Genomic DNA, 17656 nt, shown 5'->3' with positions numbered 1-17656 from the left:
TCGATTTGCGACCCTGACCTGAATCACTAACCTAGTGGCCAATCCGCACATGCAAATGAGGGTAAACGGCATGCAAAATAGGAAGGATGCAATAAACTTTTCAAGGAACACTGACTAGTCTGGCCGATCCAAAAAGAAGCAACTGGTGGGAACCAGTCGCTCACGACCTTTCCTGCTCTCTGCCGACTTCTCCTACCCTTTTCAGCCCGACTTAAGCCCCAAATCTCCTTGGCCTGTCCTGCTTTTTTCAGCCCGACTTCTGCCCTTTTCAGCCTGACTTCAGCCCCGACTCTCCTCACCCTGTCCTGCCTTTTTCAGCCCCGACTTCTCCTGCCCTTTTCAGCCGGACTTCAGATCTGACTCTCCTCGCCCTTTTCAGCCCGACTTCTCCTCGCCCTTTTCAGCCCGACTTCTCCTCGCCCTTTTCAGCCCGACTTCTCCTCGCCCTTTTCAGCCCGACTTCTCCTCGCCCTTTTCAGCCCGACTTCTCCTCGCCTTTTTCAGCCCGACTTCTCCTCATCCTTTTCAGCTCGACTTCTCCTGCCCTTTCAGCCCCGACTCTCCTCGCCCTCTCCTGCCCTTTTCAGCCTGACATCTCCTGCCCTTTTCAGCCCTGACTTTCCTCGCCCTCTCCTGCCCTTTTCAGCCTGACTTCTCCTGCCCTTTTCAGCCCTAACTCTCCTCGCCCTCTCCTGCCCTTTTCAGCCTGACTTCTCCTGCCATTTTCTGACTCTCATAGCCATCTCCTACCCTTTTCAGTCTGACTTCTCCTGCCCTTTTCAGCCCCGACTCTCCTAGACCTCTCCTGCCCTTTTCAGCCCCGACTCTCCTAGACCTCTCCTGCCCTTTTCAGCCCCGACTCTCCTAGACCTCTCCTGCCCTTTTCAGCCCCGACTCTCCTAGATCTCTCCTGCCCTTTTCAGCCCCAACTCTCCTAGCCCTCTCTTGCCCTTTTCAGCCTGACTTCTCCTCGCCCTCTCCTGCCCTTTTCAGTCCCGACTCTCCTCACCCTTTTCACCCTGACTTCTCCTGCCCTTTTCAGCCCCGACTCTCCTCGCCCTTTTCAGCCCCGACTCTCCTCGCCCTTTTCAGCCTGACTTCTCCTGCCCTTTTCAGCCCCGACTCTCCTCGCCCTCTCCTGCCCTTTTCAGCCTGACTTCAGCACCGATTCTCCTCTCACCGCCCTGCACCCCAGCTCGCCACCCTGACTCTCCTGCCCTTCCCCTGCAGTGCGAGCCCGTGGTTTTAACCTGCAGATTTAAAGCGGGTTAAAACGGGTTTGCGAAGTAATAGTATAAAAACAGAAAAAAAGCAGCTAGTGATCTGTGTGGTCGATGGGGGGGTCGTTCCTCTGATCGTCTCCATTTGCATGCTGAGCCTTGGTGAATTGGTTGACCTGCTGCGAATCAGCCACGGATCGGGCACGGAGAGGCAGGTTAGTGAATCTAGCCCACATTTTCCAGACTATAAGAAAACCTTTCCAGAATAAGAATAGACTTAATCAGATAGACAATCTTATTTAAAAAATTTAAAAAAAGAAACCCTCACCTACATAACTGTTTGTTTTTGTTGGGGTTTTTTTTGTACCAGCTCTTAAGTTATTCATTTCTCACAGTTTTACTTGGTAAAATGTTGCTCCTTTCTTAATCACAGTTATAATCCCTAATTTAGGTCTTCTTTATAGCTTTGCCATTTTAACTTGGAACCTCTGATTTGTATTTGCGGGCATCATGTCTCTGACTAGACTAGATTATAAGGAACAAAGACCGACTCTCATGTGCTTTCATGAAATGCTGCACATGCGTTTTAGCATTATACAAAGAATGATACCATGGTGTAGAAATATGGCAAGGCCTATCTAAGTATTAAGGCTGCAGTTCTATTAAAATTTTTAATTGCAATTAATCACACAATTAAAGGACTGATGATCTTCTTTCATCCTGCCTCCAGATTCAATATCTCTTCCTCCAGGATCCAATATTTCTCCCTTTCTCTTCCATATTCTCTCTCTCTCTCTCTCTCTAACCGAAAGGGGGAAGAGATGCTGGAGTCAATATGCACATTTTCAACTCTGTTAGGGACCTGCCCGTGCAGGAACGTCTGCTCATACATAGTAAGGGGAGACTGTTGAGACTTTTATTAACAACTAAATTTCTAGTTAAATGAAAACCTTCAGCCGTTTGGAACTTTTTTGAGTGCACAAAATTTTTTATTGATAGGTGAAGTTTGTACAAGCTCTTGTATTGGGTGTGCAGTTTCTCTTTGAATACTTAGTGGTGTCTGTCCTGTTAATATAATTGTCATTCTTTTCTTTCCTTAGCTTGTAAACCACCTTGACCTGACTTGTCAGGTATAGTAAGTCTTGAAATAAACTTAAACAGAAGTATAATAAGCTGTCCTCCTTTTCTTTGCACTTGTTTAGTGGCCCTCAGATTCTCCAGAAGCTGAATCCAAAGAGATTTCAGCTGGCTCTCAGCTTGTGGGGGTCATAGCTGTTCTCGTAGCCTGCTTTTCTAGTGGATTTGCCGGAGTTTATTTTGAGAAAATTTTAAAAGAAACAAAGCAGTCCGTGTGGATAAGAAACATTCAGCTTGGTGAGTGAAGAATTCATGCAGCTTTAGGCAAGAGCATATGTCAGGATCTGCATTGTCTTTCCCTCTTACTTTGCTCTCCTTGTTAATCTTACTGTGTCCGGCTCTTCATCTACTAACTCTTTGTCTAATCATTGCTACTTCTGTGGATCAGTGTGGCTTACCGTATATACTCAAATATAAACTGGCATTTTGGGGCTCAAAAATGGGGATTCTGGTTTATATTCGGGCAAGTGCCAAGCCGCCCCCTCCCAGATGTCGGGCCGCTAGGCTCTGTACCCTCTAAAGAATTCACGGGAACCATTCAGGAAGCCGCTTAGCGCCGAGCAGCAGCGCCAAAGCACACTCTCTTGCTCAGTACTGCTCAGCGGCTGAAGCCAGAATTTGTGGCAGCGACCAACCGGGTTAGCAGCGGGGCAGGAGCTTGGAAAGCTCACTCCTGCCTGCTACACCTCTGGATCACCAGAGATTCCAGCGGCAGAGGAGGTACGATGGATAGGGCAAGGTGGTAGGACAGGATGTAGAGCCTGGGAAGAAGGGAAGGGGGCTGGGTGCAGTGCCTGGCAGGGAGAGGGCTGGGTGCAGAGCCTGTCAGTGGATGGAGGGAAGGGGGCTGGGTGCAGAGCCTGACAGGAGAGGGAGGGGCTCTGGGTGCAGATCTTGGCAGGGCACTTAAAAATTAAGCCACCTGCCTTATATTCGAGTCAACCATTTTTCCTCCTTTTTGGGGGGGAAATTGGATTCTCGACTTATATGCGAGTGTATATGTCAGGGGTGTCAAATGTCAGTCCTTGAGGGCTGCAATCCAGTCGGGTTTTCAGGATTTCCCCAATGAATATACATGAGATCTATTTGCATGCACTGCTTTCATTGTATGATAATAGATCTCATGCATGTTCATTGGGGAAATACTGAAAACCCGACTGGATTGCAGCCCTTGAGGACCGACATTTGACATCCCTGATATAAGGTATATAAACATAGAATATGACAACAAACGAATAATGTGAAACCCACTGAGTCTGCCCAGTTTCATTTTTGGTACAGTGCCATAGACTCTGATCCCTGCTTTATCCTCACTTACATTTGAACGTTGTCTTTCTTTGTTTGCACTATCCCCGTTTCAAAGCATCCAGTAACTGTTTAATGAATAAATATTTTTTTGATGTTGTTTCTTAGTTTGCCTCCTTGGAGCTACTTTCTGTGTCCTATTCTAGAGCAGAGATTCCAAAACCTTCCTGAGCTGTATCTGTATGCATTGCCTCCATTGTAAGCATGTATATTTAGACCATATTCATTGTGGAAATCTTGAAAAGCAGACTGGTTTGTGACCTTCAAGAATTGGCTTCAGACTCCTGTTCCATTTTTTTTTCTTTTTTTTGATTGACAATTTTTATTCAAAACTTTTCATGAAGAGCACAGCACTCTACAAAGGCAAACAATGAATTTGAATATCTTAAAGAAATAGAATGGAACGGTACACGTGGTTTCTTCGATGCACCCATTCCTCTATTCATTAAGAACTACTGAACCAATTAGTCCCCCTCCTCCCTCCAATTCCCCTCCCAACCCTCCCCTCCCTTATAGATATAACAGATAGCTCCTGAACTTTCACTTCCCCCAAGCCTCCAACCTCTACAAAGTTTTTTCCCACTTCTCAAATCTCCAGATATGTCTGCATGCATGGCATGTACCATGTTGTTGAGCAGTCAGTTTATGACAAAAAGAACAATATCCAATCTCAAAAAATATATCAATGTTATTAGCCTAGTGGTGAAGATACCCACTGAAGCACATTTACTAATAGTGGAGAAAAAGCCTCAATCGCATTAAAAATGCTTTCTTTTTTTTTTTAATTCTTTATTCATTTTTAAGCTTTCATCAAGTGTACAAAATTCTGTACGGATTCCATATGATACTACCTTTATGTAAACAAACTGGTTCCGACATTCATTCATTAGTGTCGTTGCTAGATTGACGAGAAGATTCACTTGCCACACTGTCCATAAGCCAAAAGTGTGATTTTTTTAAATAAAAATAATGATATTTCACAAAAAAAAATCAATTTTTTGGCATCTGCAAGCCCTTTTTACCATAAAAATGTCGTCAAAACCACAAAAATTGGCCTACGATCCTTATGGTCCTGAAAGGGTTAACAATATTAAATAGACCACTTGAACATCTTATCAGTATACTTTATAAACATAAAAGCAACCCTTCCCCCATCCTCCCTCTAAGCCCATTATTAATTGTAAGATCATAAACCCTCCAATAGAAACCCTCCCCCCTCCCAACACTATAAAAAATGCTTTCAATATGGCAACCCAGTGGGTTATAAGCCAGTCAAATTCAGTCTCAGGCAAAAAAACTCCACCAAGTTGGATTTACAGCCAAGATCCTCCTTATACCACTTCTGGTTAGATAAATTTCCACTCAAAAAAAGAGTTCCGGTGTTTTGTGTTGGATCACATGCCCGTGACGCAACAGAGGGGTAATGTGAAAATCAGATTCTACCAGAGTGAGCAACGGTACATTTTTGGACACTATTTGGCCTAAAGGATTGAATCAAAGAATTGAATGGTGTGTGTTTTATTAGAGTTTTTTCCCCTTTTTTCCTCTTTTTTTGAGTGGAAATTTATCTAACCGGAAGTGATGTCAGGAGGATGTTGGCTGTAAATCCAGGCATCAGCATGGAGCCTTCAGTGCACGGATATGGAGAGAGAGAGAACATTGGATATTTCCCTGATGCAGCCACTAGGTGGCGAAACAAGAGCCTTGTTGGAATAATTGCTGCTTTTCTTCACCACAGCGTTGTGGATTAGTAGAGACGTGATTTCAACATGAACAGCTGTGGGCCCGATTGCAATGGTCTGTGAGCAAGGATACCAGCTAGTGAAGATAAGCATTTTTCCTGTTCTTCTGTTGTTTTCTTGTGCACAGTGGTGTGGGTTAACCCATTTTTGAAAATAGCATTTTGTACTTGGTGGAGTTTTTTGCCTAAGAGACAGAATTTGACTGGTTTATAACCCGCTGGGTTGCCATCTGATAGTGAAAGCATTTTTTAATGCAGTTGAGGCTTTTTCTCCACTATTAGTAAATGTGCTTCAGTGGGTATCTTCATCACCTGGCTAATAACATTGATATAATAACAAAAAATCCAATCTCAAAAAATATATTATTTTTTCTTGTGTGAAAAAAAATAATATGCAATTTGAATGCTATATAATCTAAATAGCCAAAAAATGCATTCAAAATAGGGAATACTATGAGGGTAACATGAAAATTTTATATAAAAGATTATATACTAAAGATGGAGAAAAAGACCTCAGTGTCATGTTGGATTTTAATATAAGCATAACAATCTATGGCAACGGTCATCCAATATATATTTTTATCCAGCTTCCATCTACTTAGTACAACAATCGGAGCCGATAGGATCTGGATATATTTGTAATGTTTCCTCAATCCTCCTTATTTTCATAGGAAGCCTCAGCCCCACCACTCCACCGCTGTATTATCTTATAACTGCGGGAAGGATTACGTGGTGCCTCATCATTGGCTGTCCATTCCAATATTTGAAAAGTGTCATTTGTGCAATTTTAATCCAATAATAAATAAAGAATAACTATCTTGTATATAAATATAAAGTGCTTAAGTACTTAGCTTATTTCAGCTAAAACCTGGGAGTCTGACCCGACATGTTTCGCACGAAAAGTGCTGTATCAAGGGTCTCCCGAGGTCGCTGCCATCATCCGACTCCACTTTATGCTTATGTAGTCTTATTCTTCACAGCATCTTATTCTTCCGAAAACACCTGAAAACTTGGCTTTTCTCTAAAATATAATTACCCCTCCCTCGTCGATATACTGTCCCTCTAAACTTTCTCTTTACTAAGTCCTTCAACTTTTCATTGGAGTTCCTTTCTATATCAATTCCTGTAAACTGTGCCGAGCTCTACATTTGTGGAGAGGATGCGGTATACAAACTTTAGTTTAGTTTAGTATCTGGTAATTTCCCAGAAGAATATGCAGCGATTACAACTAGTGTAGAATGCGGCAGTCAGGCTAATCTTAGGGTTGAAGAAGTTCAATCACAACTCCCTCCTACCGACTCCTGCATTGGCTGCCGATGGAAGCACGTGTGAGGTTTAAATTCGGCTGCTTTTGCTTTAAGGTACTATTTGTTCTAGCCCCCAAATACATAACCAACCTATTCTCCTTTTTAACCAATAGACATAAAAGAAGCTCAAACTTGAATATCTTCTCTCAGCCGTCTCTTTTCCAAGCTGAAGAGCCCTAACCGTTTTAGTCTTTCCTCATACGAGAGGCGTTCCATCCCCTTTACCATCTTGGTTGCTCTTCTTTGAACCTCCGAATAATCATGCTCGTCTCTTTTAAATTTTTTAATCTTCTGTAGCTTTAAATCAGCCCTAAATTTTTCCACTTTAGACTCAATTAATGCTGCTTGTATATCAAAATCTGAATGATTTTTAGCGCCTGCATCTGCGTATCGATTGTACCAGAGTCTATTGCAATCTTCGCTTGCGCTGTGTGTATAATTAAGACCATAAAGTCCAAAGAGCAGTGATTCAATATTCAGTTCCATTGTGAAACAAAATCAGTGTCATCATTATAAAGTCTTGGGGCTATTGAGTCTAAAGTGGAAAAATTTAGGGCTGATTTAAAGCTACAGAAGATTTAAAAATTTAAGAGACGAGCGTGATTATTCGAAGGGCTATGCTTACAGATGGATGAAACCCACTACAGTAGGATCTGATGAGTTAGTTTTCATCTCTCCTCTGATTCCGCATCAAGCAGTGATGCAAATAAGAATTTTTTAGGACAAGGTCAGTACAGAAGAGGAAGGCAACGCCGGAACAGAGGAAGATTTCAAGCCAATCGGCCGAACACCAGGTCTCAACTTCAGCATTAGATGCAGTTATTAATATTTCACAGTAAACCTTGACTCAAATTGAACAACGGGTTTTAGCAAAAGGTCTAACATTTGTGCCGGAAGATTGTAATGATTTTTTTCAACTTAAGAGTTAATCTTGAACAATTTCTAAGAAAATTGCAAGTGAAGCTATTTTTTTCTAGCCAACAAGAAGTTAAAGAGGATCGTTCCGTTGTGAGAAATAAGTCTAACTGGACTCCCCCCCCCCCTCCCAGGTCCTCTAGATCCAGCACTTTTGACTTATAAGAATTTAGTACTTCATGAGTTAGTAAAAATTGAGGAGAAACCTCTTTTTATTTCCTGAAACTTGACAAACGAAGAAAGTGAAGCGCTGAGACATCTGAGTTAGTATTCTTTAAAGATACGTCATTACATCTGTATTCCAAAAACTCAATCACTATCATACTACAACTCTTAATACTGAAAACAGATAGTATCTATACATATTTTACAATAGATAAAACAGAAGTGTCCCTGATGTAAGACCCAAACACCATTTGAAAAAAATGGGCCTTTAGCATACATTTGTAATGGCAGGATCCAAGATGGCCACTGTAGCCTGTTAGCTGCAGAGACTTGCAGAATTTCTTTCTACAACTTTTGCCTATTGGATTACTTACAATGCCGAAAAGAAGAGGGAAAGGTGTTGGTGAAGCCTCCCAATGTATGGAAGTCCAGGCATTGGAATAATAGATTAAATCCTGAGGTGCCTACAAAGAGAGCGCAACTTGTCTGGGAATCGCCTGTTGGAGACGCCGTTGGGGAGTGACACCATGGTGGATATCCTCAGGCTAGATGCTACTCTGAGCCCTGACCATAGAGCTCCACCGCCACAGCGAGCAAGGTCTCCGCGAGATGTGAACATGTCCGGAGAGGCAGAGTGCTCACCACAAGAGGCTAACACATTAGAGGGCTTGTTACTGGAGTCTGCTCGGGACCTTTCAAGTCCCCAGAACCTACCTGTTGCGGGAAGACCACTCGAAGAGGTGGAACAAGGACGAATAGAGGTAAAACCTGTATTGGAGAACTCAGTGCACTACAAGACTTTTCTTTAATAACTAAACCTCTTGAGGTTACTTTGGAGGTTCTGTGGGACCTGGTTATGAATCTAGGAAAATCATTAACTCCACAAATAAAGGAATTAGAAAAAAAGATGAATGAACAGAAAGAGGAAATTTCCCTCTTAAAGCAGGATTTGACTGTACATAAGAGTGAGACTCAAAAAATGACAACAGATATTATAACAACTAAAAAAAACCAAGAAGTATTAATTAAAGACAGTACTAGTCTAGGGAGAAAACTAGAAAGCCTAGAAAATAATAATCGAACTAACAATTTACGTCTACTGAATTTTCCCAAAATTTCTATGATAACTCCTAAAGGCATGTTAAAGAGATATTTCCTTGAAATATTAAATGTTACAGAATAATCGATACCTCCTTTTGTACGGGTATATTACCTTCCAATGAAAAAGAAAAACCAAGAACAACAGAATGAAGATCAATCACAGCAGGAAACACTGCTTGATGTTACCAATTTGTTAGAAGTTTCTGACGAAGTGCTTGCTAGACCAGCAACACTTTTAATAACGGTAGCGCTTGCACTAGACAAAGAATGAATAATGAGACTGTTCTTTAAAAATAAATCCAAAGAATTCTTAGGACAAAAATATTGATATTTTCTGATGACTCCAAAGAAACCCAAAGAAGAAGACACCAATTTTTGATAATGAGACCTGCAGTAACCTCAATTGGAGGAGTATTCTTCCTTAGATATCCATGAAAGTGCATAATTAGATATAAATCATTTAAATATGTTTTTTTGATTCATCGCAGCTAACGTGGGTTTTGTTTTTTTAATATCTAAGACGCCTTGATAAAGAAGAAAATGTACCAACCTCTAATGATTAGAATTAGACTCTGTACCTGGTAGTCTACATATTTTCCCCCAAGCTATTTTGTTTTCTTAATCTTTATTCACCCATAATTACCGTATTTTCGCGGATATAACGCGCGCGTTATACGTGATTTTACATACCGCGCATACCCCTCGCGCGTTATATGCCTGAGCGCGGTATACAAAAGTTTTTAAACATAGTTCCCACCCCGCCCGACGCCCGATTCACCCCCCCAGCAGGACCGCTCGCACCACCACCCCGAACGACCGCTCGCACGCGCTCCCACCCGCACCCGCATCCACGATCGGAGCAAGAGGGAGCCCAAGCCCTCTTGCCCGGCCGACTCCCCGACGTCCGATACATCCCCCCCCCGGCAGGACCACTCGCACCCTCACCCTGAAGGACCGCCGACTCCCCAACAATATCGGGCCAGGAGGGAGCCCAAACCCTCCTGGCCACGGCGACCCCCTAACCCCACCCCGCACTACATTACGGGCAGGAGGGATCCCAGGCCCTCCTGCCCTCGACGCAAACCCCCTCCCCCCAACGACCGCCCCCCCCAAGAACCTCCGCCCGTCCCCCAGCCGACCCGCGACCCCCCTGGCCGACCCCCACGACACCCCCACCCGCCTTCCCCGTACTTTGTGTAGTTGGGCCAGAAGGGAGCCCAAACCCTCCTGGCCACGGCGACCCCCTAACCCCACCCCGCACTACATTACGGGCAGGAGGGATCCCAGGCCCTCCTGCCCTCGACGCAACCCCCCCTCCACCCAACGACTGCCCCCCCCCAAGAACCTCCGACCGCCCCCCCAGCCGACCCGCGACCCCCCTGGCCGACCCCCCCCACCCCCTTCCCCGTACCTTTGGAAGTTGGCCGGACAGACGGGAGCCAAACCCGCCTGTCCGGCAGGCAGCCAACAAAGGAATGAGGCCGGATTGGCCCATCCGTCCTAAAGCTCCGCCTACTGGTGGGGCCTAAGGCGCGTGGGCCAATCAGAATAGGCCCTGGAGCCTTAGGTCCCACCTGGGGGCGCGGCCTGAGGCACATGGGCCAAACCCGACCATGTGTCTCAGGCCGCGCCCCCAGGTGGGACCTAAGGCTCCAGGGCCTATTCTGATTGGCCCACGCGCCTTAGGCCCCACCAGTAGGCGGAGCTTTAGGACGGATGGGCCAATCCGGCCTCATTCCTTCGTTGGCTGCCTGCCGGACAGGCGGGTTTGGCTCCCGTCTGTCCGGCCAACTTCCAAAGGTACGGGGAAGGGGGGTGGGGGGGTCGGCCAGGGGGGTCGCGGGTCGGTCGGAGGTTCTTGGGGGGGGCGGTCGTTGGAGGGAGGGGGGTTTGCGTCGAGGGCAGGAGGGCCTGGGATCCCTCCTGCCCGTAATGTAGTGCGGGGTGGGGTTAGGGGGTCGCCGTGGCCAGGAGGGTTTGGCCTCCCTTCTGGCCCAACTACACAAAGTACGGGGAAGGCGGGTGGGGGTGTCGTGGGGGTCGGCCAGGGGGGTCGCGGGTCGGCTGGGGGACGGGCGGAGGTTCTTGGGGGGGGGCGGTCGTTGGGGGGAGGGGGTTTGCGTCGAGGGCAGGAGGGCCTGGGATCCCTCCTGCCCGTAATGTAGTGCGGGGTGGGGTTAGGGGGTCGCCGTGGCCAGGAGGATTTGGGCTCCCTCCTGGCCCAATGTTGTCGGGGAGTCGGCGGTCCTTCGGGGTGGGGGTGCGAGTGGTCCTGCCGAGGGGGGAGAAGAATCGGACGTCGAGGGGGGGCATCAGGCTTTCAGGATGGGGACAGGACTTCAAGGGGGGACAGGCAGATCTTCAAGGGGGACAGGCAGACCTTCAAGGGGGGACAGGACTTCAAGGGGGACAGGCACGGAGAGGCGGGGCAGTGCACCGAAAGTCAGGGCGGGTGAACGGTGAGTCGGGGCAACCAGAGGAGAGTCGGGGCAGTGCACCGAAAGTCAGGGTGAGTCGGGGCAACCAGATGAGAGTCGGGGAGGGCGAAAGGAGAGTCGGGGTGGCCAGAGGAGAGTCGGGGAGAGCGAAAGGAGAGTCGGGGTGGCCAGAGGAGAGTCGGGCAGCATGCGCGTTATATGCCTGAGCGCGGTATAGAAAAGTTTTTGTACATATCATCGTGATTTCTGCGCGCTATACCCCTATGCGCGTTTTACAATGGTGCGCGTTATATCCGCGAAAATACGGTAATCTTGGATCAATAGTTTGGAGGACTTGAGATTGATTGAGTATTTGTTATTTTTTCCTTTCTTTGTGCAAATTAGGATTTAAATTTGTATATCTTAATCAAACTTTCTGTTCAAGATTTGTAATGCTTGGAATTATATTTTGAAAATTAAAATAAACAATAAAAAACAAACAAACCCAAGTTGTAACAACATCCAAACAAAACTGGTAAGTTCTTATATGAGCTCTGACCATTCAGTATTGTTAAGATAACATATCCAAGAGAAATCCAACTAGTCTGCAGTAATTGTCGAACAGCAAAACCAAAAAGAGACTGCAGAGATGATGTACAAAAAGCCAAGATTTTTATTTAAATCAATAAACAATTTGTATCCAAAGAAAATGTTTCACTTTGTGTTTGAGACTTGGACCTGACACAGTCCGTGTTTTGAAAAACACTTCTTCCTCAGGGATCCTAGATGTGTCAAAAACTCATTTTCTGAGAACCATTAGAAGTACAACTGGATTCAAGTACAGTGGTACCTTGGTTTACAAACATAATTCGTTCCAGAACCATTCTCCTTTGCAGTACATAGCTCTCAGACTTTCCAAGTGGTTCCCCAGTACTATTGGCTGATTGTTACTGTTTATTGCCTTGAGGTATTTTCCTTAAGTTAAAGATAAATTCATCATTACTACATGTACTTTTCTTCTCAAGTGGATGCTTTATTAAATGAGTAGTGCCAATAAAGAAAAAGTTCAACTGAGAAGGACCTTAAACATTACCCTACATTGTTTAGGATGCTAGTAAAAACTTGATAAAACAGATATAAGATGAGTGTCAAAATTAGTTTCTGAGTTTAAAGAAGCAGACATAGCCTGCACCCATTGATCTCTTGAAAGAGGTGTTTGTGGCAGACTCGCATACAGAGAATTACAGTAATATAAGCAAGGCAAGTATATCATGCCATAATTAAATCAGATATAAATCAGAATATTATTAATTCTGTAAAAGACTGAAATACACTGAGATTTATAACACTAATACAGTGACATAAAATTTTAAACTAAATATTTTGAAACTGAAGATTAGTTTCACAATAAACCCAAGGCCTCATTTCCAGAAGCGGTGCATTGGAGCTGACGTCTGACTCTTTACAGAGCTTGTCTGGGAAATAATGAGGGATGTTCCTGGCAGGCTCTGAGGGGACTTTGAGGAATGCCAGGAAATAGAATACCTGTTTTCCTGGTGCTCATCAATCTCCTAATATGTCGGGAAGTATAGGTGTGTTTTAATGTCCTGCACTCAAAAAAAGAGAATATCGTGTAGGTGAAAGTTTTCTTTACTCTGTGTGAGAGTAGAATACTAAATTTGATTATGGTACACCATTAGGTACTATTGCACTGTATCTGATTCTTAAGTATTTTTGTGTCCATGATTTTGAAGGCTGTTTGAATTCAGTTGTGACTTTCTTTTCTTTAGGGTTTTTTGGAGGCATATTTGGATTTTTGGGTGTATACATTTATGATGGAGAGCGTGTCTCCCAGAATGGATTCTTTCAAGGATATAATCATTTCACCTGGATAGTGGTAGCTCTACAGGTAGTGTACCCAGAATCAAAGTTCCTTTTAAGGACTGAGTTGACATAAGCAGAAATTTTCCATTACATTACCTTATGAGCATTTCTTATATATGCAAATACAGACATGTACACATACAAATGCTCACAGGAAGGTTTCAAAGAATTCTATGAACAAAGAAAAGGCAAGAGAGATGTCCTCTCAACAAAAGGGTTTTTATTCATTAAAATGCATATCGTCCCAACAAGGACCAGATTTCGGAGGACATTAAAAACATAATATGCAAATCATACACTTACTGATTAAAAATAAACAAATTAAAACATATATAAATATCAATCTAATATAATAAAACGCTAGCCGTACATGCGCACTCCCTCCTGCGTGTTCCATTTTCCGTGCGCTGTAGGGCCCCTCAGGTAGGAGTGCGCATGCGCGGCTACCGTTTTATTATATTAGATATTGGCTGCTGGTAGGGGCCAATATCTAATGAACTCGCAGGCCTTGAGCATGCGCAGATGCTCAAAGCCCAGCAGAGGAGGAGGATGATCTTTGGGCACCGGCACCAAGCACAGGACATGCCGGTGCCCAGATGACTGTAAGAAGCAGTGGGGGGTGCCCAATCGTGGCGGGGGGGTGCCCGATCGCGTCGGGGGAGAGGGGGTGCCCAATCGCAGCGGGAGGGAGGGGGTGCCGGATCGCGGGGGGGGGGTGCTCGTAAATCGAGCCACACTCGGTTTCCAAGGCGCCGATTTTGCAAATGTTTTGCTCGTCTTGCAAAACACTCGCAAACCGGTGCACTCGTAAACCGAGGTACCGCTGTATTAGATAACACAAAACAAACAAATGGCCACAGAGATTTAATCCACCTCAAATCTTTATATGTTTGTGATCATCGGAAAACAAAAGAAGCTAAAATATCTCTCTTGCTTTTTCTTTGTTCTATTACTACAGTAAGGCAAGATCTTTGTTTGGAAAGAATTCCATGAGCCATACTCTGTAGTTTAACTGTGTTTATCCTAAGACAAGCGGGCAGCATATTCTCACATGTGGGTGACATCATCCATGGAGCCCAGACAGTGCAAAAGTGTACTGTCACTTTTAAAAGTCTTGTGACTTGCCTTAAACTTCCCTTTCACAATTTAATCAAGGATGCTATATTCAAGAACTAGGAAACGCCGCTCTAGGTACCAGTTGCTCCATGCAAACTGGATACCTTATACAGAATCTAATTTTTCCCAGGATTTGACAGGCCACGACTATGGCATCAATCTGTCCTTGTAGAGTCTAAGATGGTAAACAGTTCAAGAACGTATGTTGGTGCTCCATCTGGCAGAGAGAGCAGGACTCTTGACTCTTGTAGAATATTCCAAGGCTCTATGTTAACCAACAGACTACTCAGCTACAATTTTTATATGACATTTTACTTAGTCACTTCTTCAAAAAATGTCTTTCTATGATCAGTACCTCCTAGCAGAACACTTAAGTTCCTACTAACATCTATCTAATGACCTCCTAGAAACAAGAAAATACATGGCATTCTCAGTATTTTTTTTATGTGCAAAACTGTTTATTGGTCAAAAACACAATCGAAAGCCACAATAACAATAATAAAGCATAGACCAAATTTTCAAAAACCATAAAAACCACCCCTCCCCCCCACCCAAAAAAAAAGAAAGGCATGGAGCAGCAGGAGAGCAAATGTCACATACAGTTCAAGAAAATGACAACTACACAGTCAAATATTCAGTACATGGCTACGAGCATACCCGGTCAAAGAGGCCCAAAAAGGCTCCCAAGTAAGTTGTAAGTGTTACAACTTCCATCTTCAATTGATAAATCATCAATGATCTCCATTGCAACAAGGTAGGAGGATGCGCATCCAGCCAGTGTACTAGAATAGACTTCTTTCCCAACAATAATGCACGCTTCAAAAAAGTATGTAGGCCTCTCGGAACAGGATGAGCCAAAGCTGAAGTAGTGAAAAGCATCTTTGGATGAGGCAAACAATGAGTATTCCAAAGCTGAGCAATGTGATGATGAAGAATTTTCCAAAATCACAAAACAACAGGACAGGAATAAAACATATGCCCCAAAGTTGCATTTACCCCCCCCAACACACACATTTAGGACAACAGGAATCTGGATGAAGAGCAGCACGATATGCCCTGGCAGGGGAGATGTAAACACGCATAAGCAGTTTATATTGCAGTTCAATCAAGGGAATTGAAGCCCAAGACTGCTTAAAAGACTTCAAGGTGCCCTGTAGCAATTCTGCAGAAATAGGGGTCCCCAAATCTAGAGAGCAGCGCTCACTCAAAGAAGCAAAATCAAAACCAGGGGCCTCTTCCAACAAAAATTTATGATGGAAGCGCAGAGGAATCATAGACTGCGCCTCCAAACAATAGGCTTCTTTCAAGGAGTCAAAAACGGTCTTAGTTAAGGATGCAGTTGGTAAGGTGCGTACATAATGTTGCAATTGCAAATAGAGAAATACATCATTAAGCGTGAGCCCAAACTTCTGGACCAAGTTTTAGTATGAACGCATCTGTCCAGCTGAGGTGAGTATATTATGTAAATATACCAGTCCTTTATCTGGCCAAGAGTCAAACAAGGATGTCTCCATCCCAGGACGGAATTGTGGATTACCCCTGATCGTTAATAAAGTGGAGCTGACTGAAGAAAGGTTCAAATATGCACAAGTCCATTGCCAAGCTTTACGAACCGAATAGTAAACAGGGTAGCTAGACAACACAAATTGCAAACACTGTTCCATAGCATGCAAAAGAGTACTGACAGTATAAGGAGCAAGAAGTTCCAACTCCACATTAGTATAAGAAAAGAAGGAAGTCCCTCGATACCAATCATTTAAATGACGCAATTGGCAGGCAATAGCAAAATTATAAATATTAAGCAGTCCCAATCCTCCCTTATCCCGAGGCATAGTAAGAGTCGCATAAGAAATACAAGCACGTTTGCCCGCCCACAGAAATCGCTGTACGGCCCTACGGAGTCGAAGATGATAATCAGCAGAGCACAGTAATTCAGCATTTGAAAAAAATATAACCATTGGGGTACTACAATCATATTATATAAAGCTATACGCCCCATCAAAGAGAGGGGGAAAGACTGCCACACACATAACTTAGTTTCAGTAGTCTGAAGTAACTGCTCCAAGTTAAGCGAAGACAAAGCAGACAAGTCCCTGGAGAGCCAAATACTTAAGTTTACCATCTGCCCATTTAAGAGGCAACGGGCTCTCCCAATCGGACAGTATTTTTTTTAACGCTTTTGTTGAGATCATTCAAACTTAACAAGTACTAAATATGCATCTGGGTCACTAGTACATTAATACAAAAACCCCAAGCCTAACAAACTAATATCTTGGCTCTAATAAACAGGCAGGCTCAGTATTTGATGCTTTTGATATAACTTCCCAAACATTGGCAGTTTCCATCACCATGAGGAGGCAAGCATGGCTTCAAGTCTCTGACCTTGATGCTAATGTGCAAGAACTTCTCTCCAACATACCATATCTAGGAAATGACCTCATCTACTCTGCCAAGAAGCAATGCAGATCTGATCCTGAAAGCAGTCTATCTGGCAGGGAGTCAGACTACTTTATCAGACAAGTTGAAAAGACCTTCTCCAACCACATGAATGGTTCTTCAACTCATCCATACTACGTCACATATTCAAGCTTTGGGGAACTCCAGAAGTGGACCTCTTTGTTTCCCCTCGCAATCACAAAATTCTGGATTTCTGTTCCAGAATCTACTCTCCTAGTCATCTGGAGTCGATTGCTTTACTCCTTGACTGGCGGGGCAAGTTCCTTTATGCGTTCTCTCCAATAGTATACCTGTACTCAGGAAGACTCTACTCAGACTTCTCCAAGAACTGACAACCATGGTTCCCTTTTCTTCCTCAGCTCAGTGTACGAAGTCCATAACGCTTCAAATCTGTCCAATGCTGCTGACATGGAATGAAGGCTCTCTTCTTCATCCCAATTTATGTTTGTTAGGTATCTCAAGATACTTTTACACTATCTTCTCCAGTATCAGTCAGAATTGAGGCCTTTAAAAAACCTTCCACACACTTTATTATCACTTTAAATGGACTCAATTCATTGTCTGGTATAACCTCAACTCCTTGATCCAAAATCTTGTTCTCTACTATCAGTTCTGGACTACCTTTAACAGCTCTCTATCTTTGGTCTGAAAACTTCTTCAGTCAGAGTCCATCTTAGTGTTATTACTGCCTTTCATACTGAAGAGGGGTGCCTGGGGAGTGAACCCCATGAAAGAGGGGTGTTTGGCCAGTGGGCCCTATGAAATGCTGCCACTATATGCAAATTAAAGACATTTCTACTGAGCATTTTCTACTGTGTCTAAGATGAACCTGTGGTCACATAAGTTTCATTTTTCAAGGAGAGGGCCAAGCCTTACAGAGAAACCAGGTGA

At 44.0% G+C, this 17656-nt stretch overlaps 1 protein-coding gene across 5 annotated transcripts in view; it reads left to right on the top strand.

Moving 5' to 3' along the window:
• Positions 1–17656, top strand: part of SLC35A3 (solute carrier family 35 member A3) — a 126580-nt gene that overhangs the window by 79436 nt on the left and 29488 nt on the right. For all 5 annotated transcript variants that reach the window (XR_004536608.1, XM_033916230.1, XM_033916228.1 and 2 more), the window contains 2 exons: positions 2423–2594; positions 13099–13217. Coding sequence is in view for 4 of the 5 variants with exons in the window: in XM_033916230.1 (XP_033772121.1) it covers positions 2423–2594; positions 13099–13217 (291 nt within the window). In the remaining variant the exon portion in view is untranslated. The remainder of the gene's footprint in view (positions 1–2422; positions 2595–13098; positions 13218–17656) is intronic.

This window comes from Geotrypetes seraphini, chromosome 12 (genome assembly GCF_902459505.1).
Source record: "Geotrypetes seraphini chromosome 12, aGeoSer1.1, whole genome shotgun sequence".
Classification (NCBI taxonomy): domain Eukaryota; kingdom Metazoa; phylum Chordata; class Amphibia; order Gymnophiona; family Dermophiidae; genus Geotrypetes; species Geotrypetes seraphini.
Note: the sequence above shows the minus strand (reverse complement) of the source record. Positions and strands in the feature narration are given on the sequence as shown.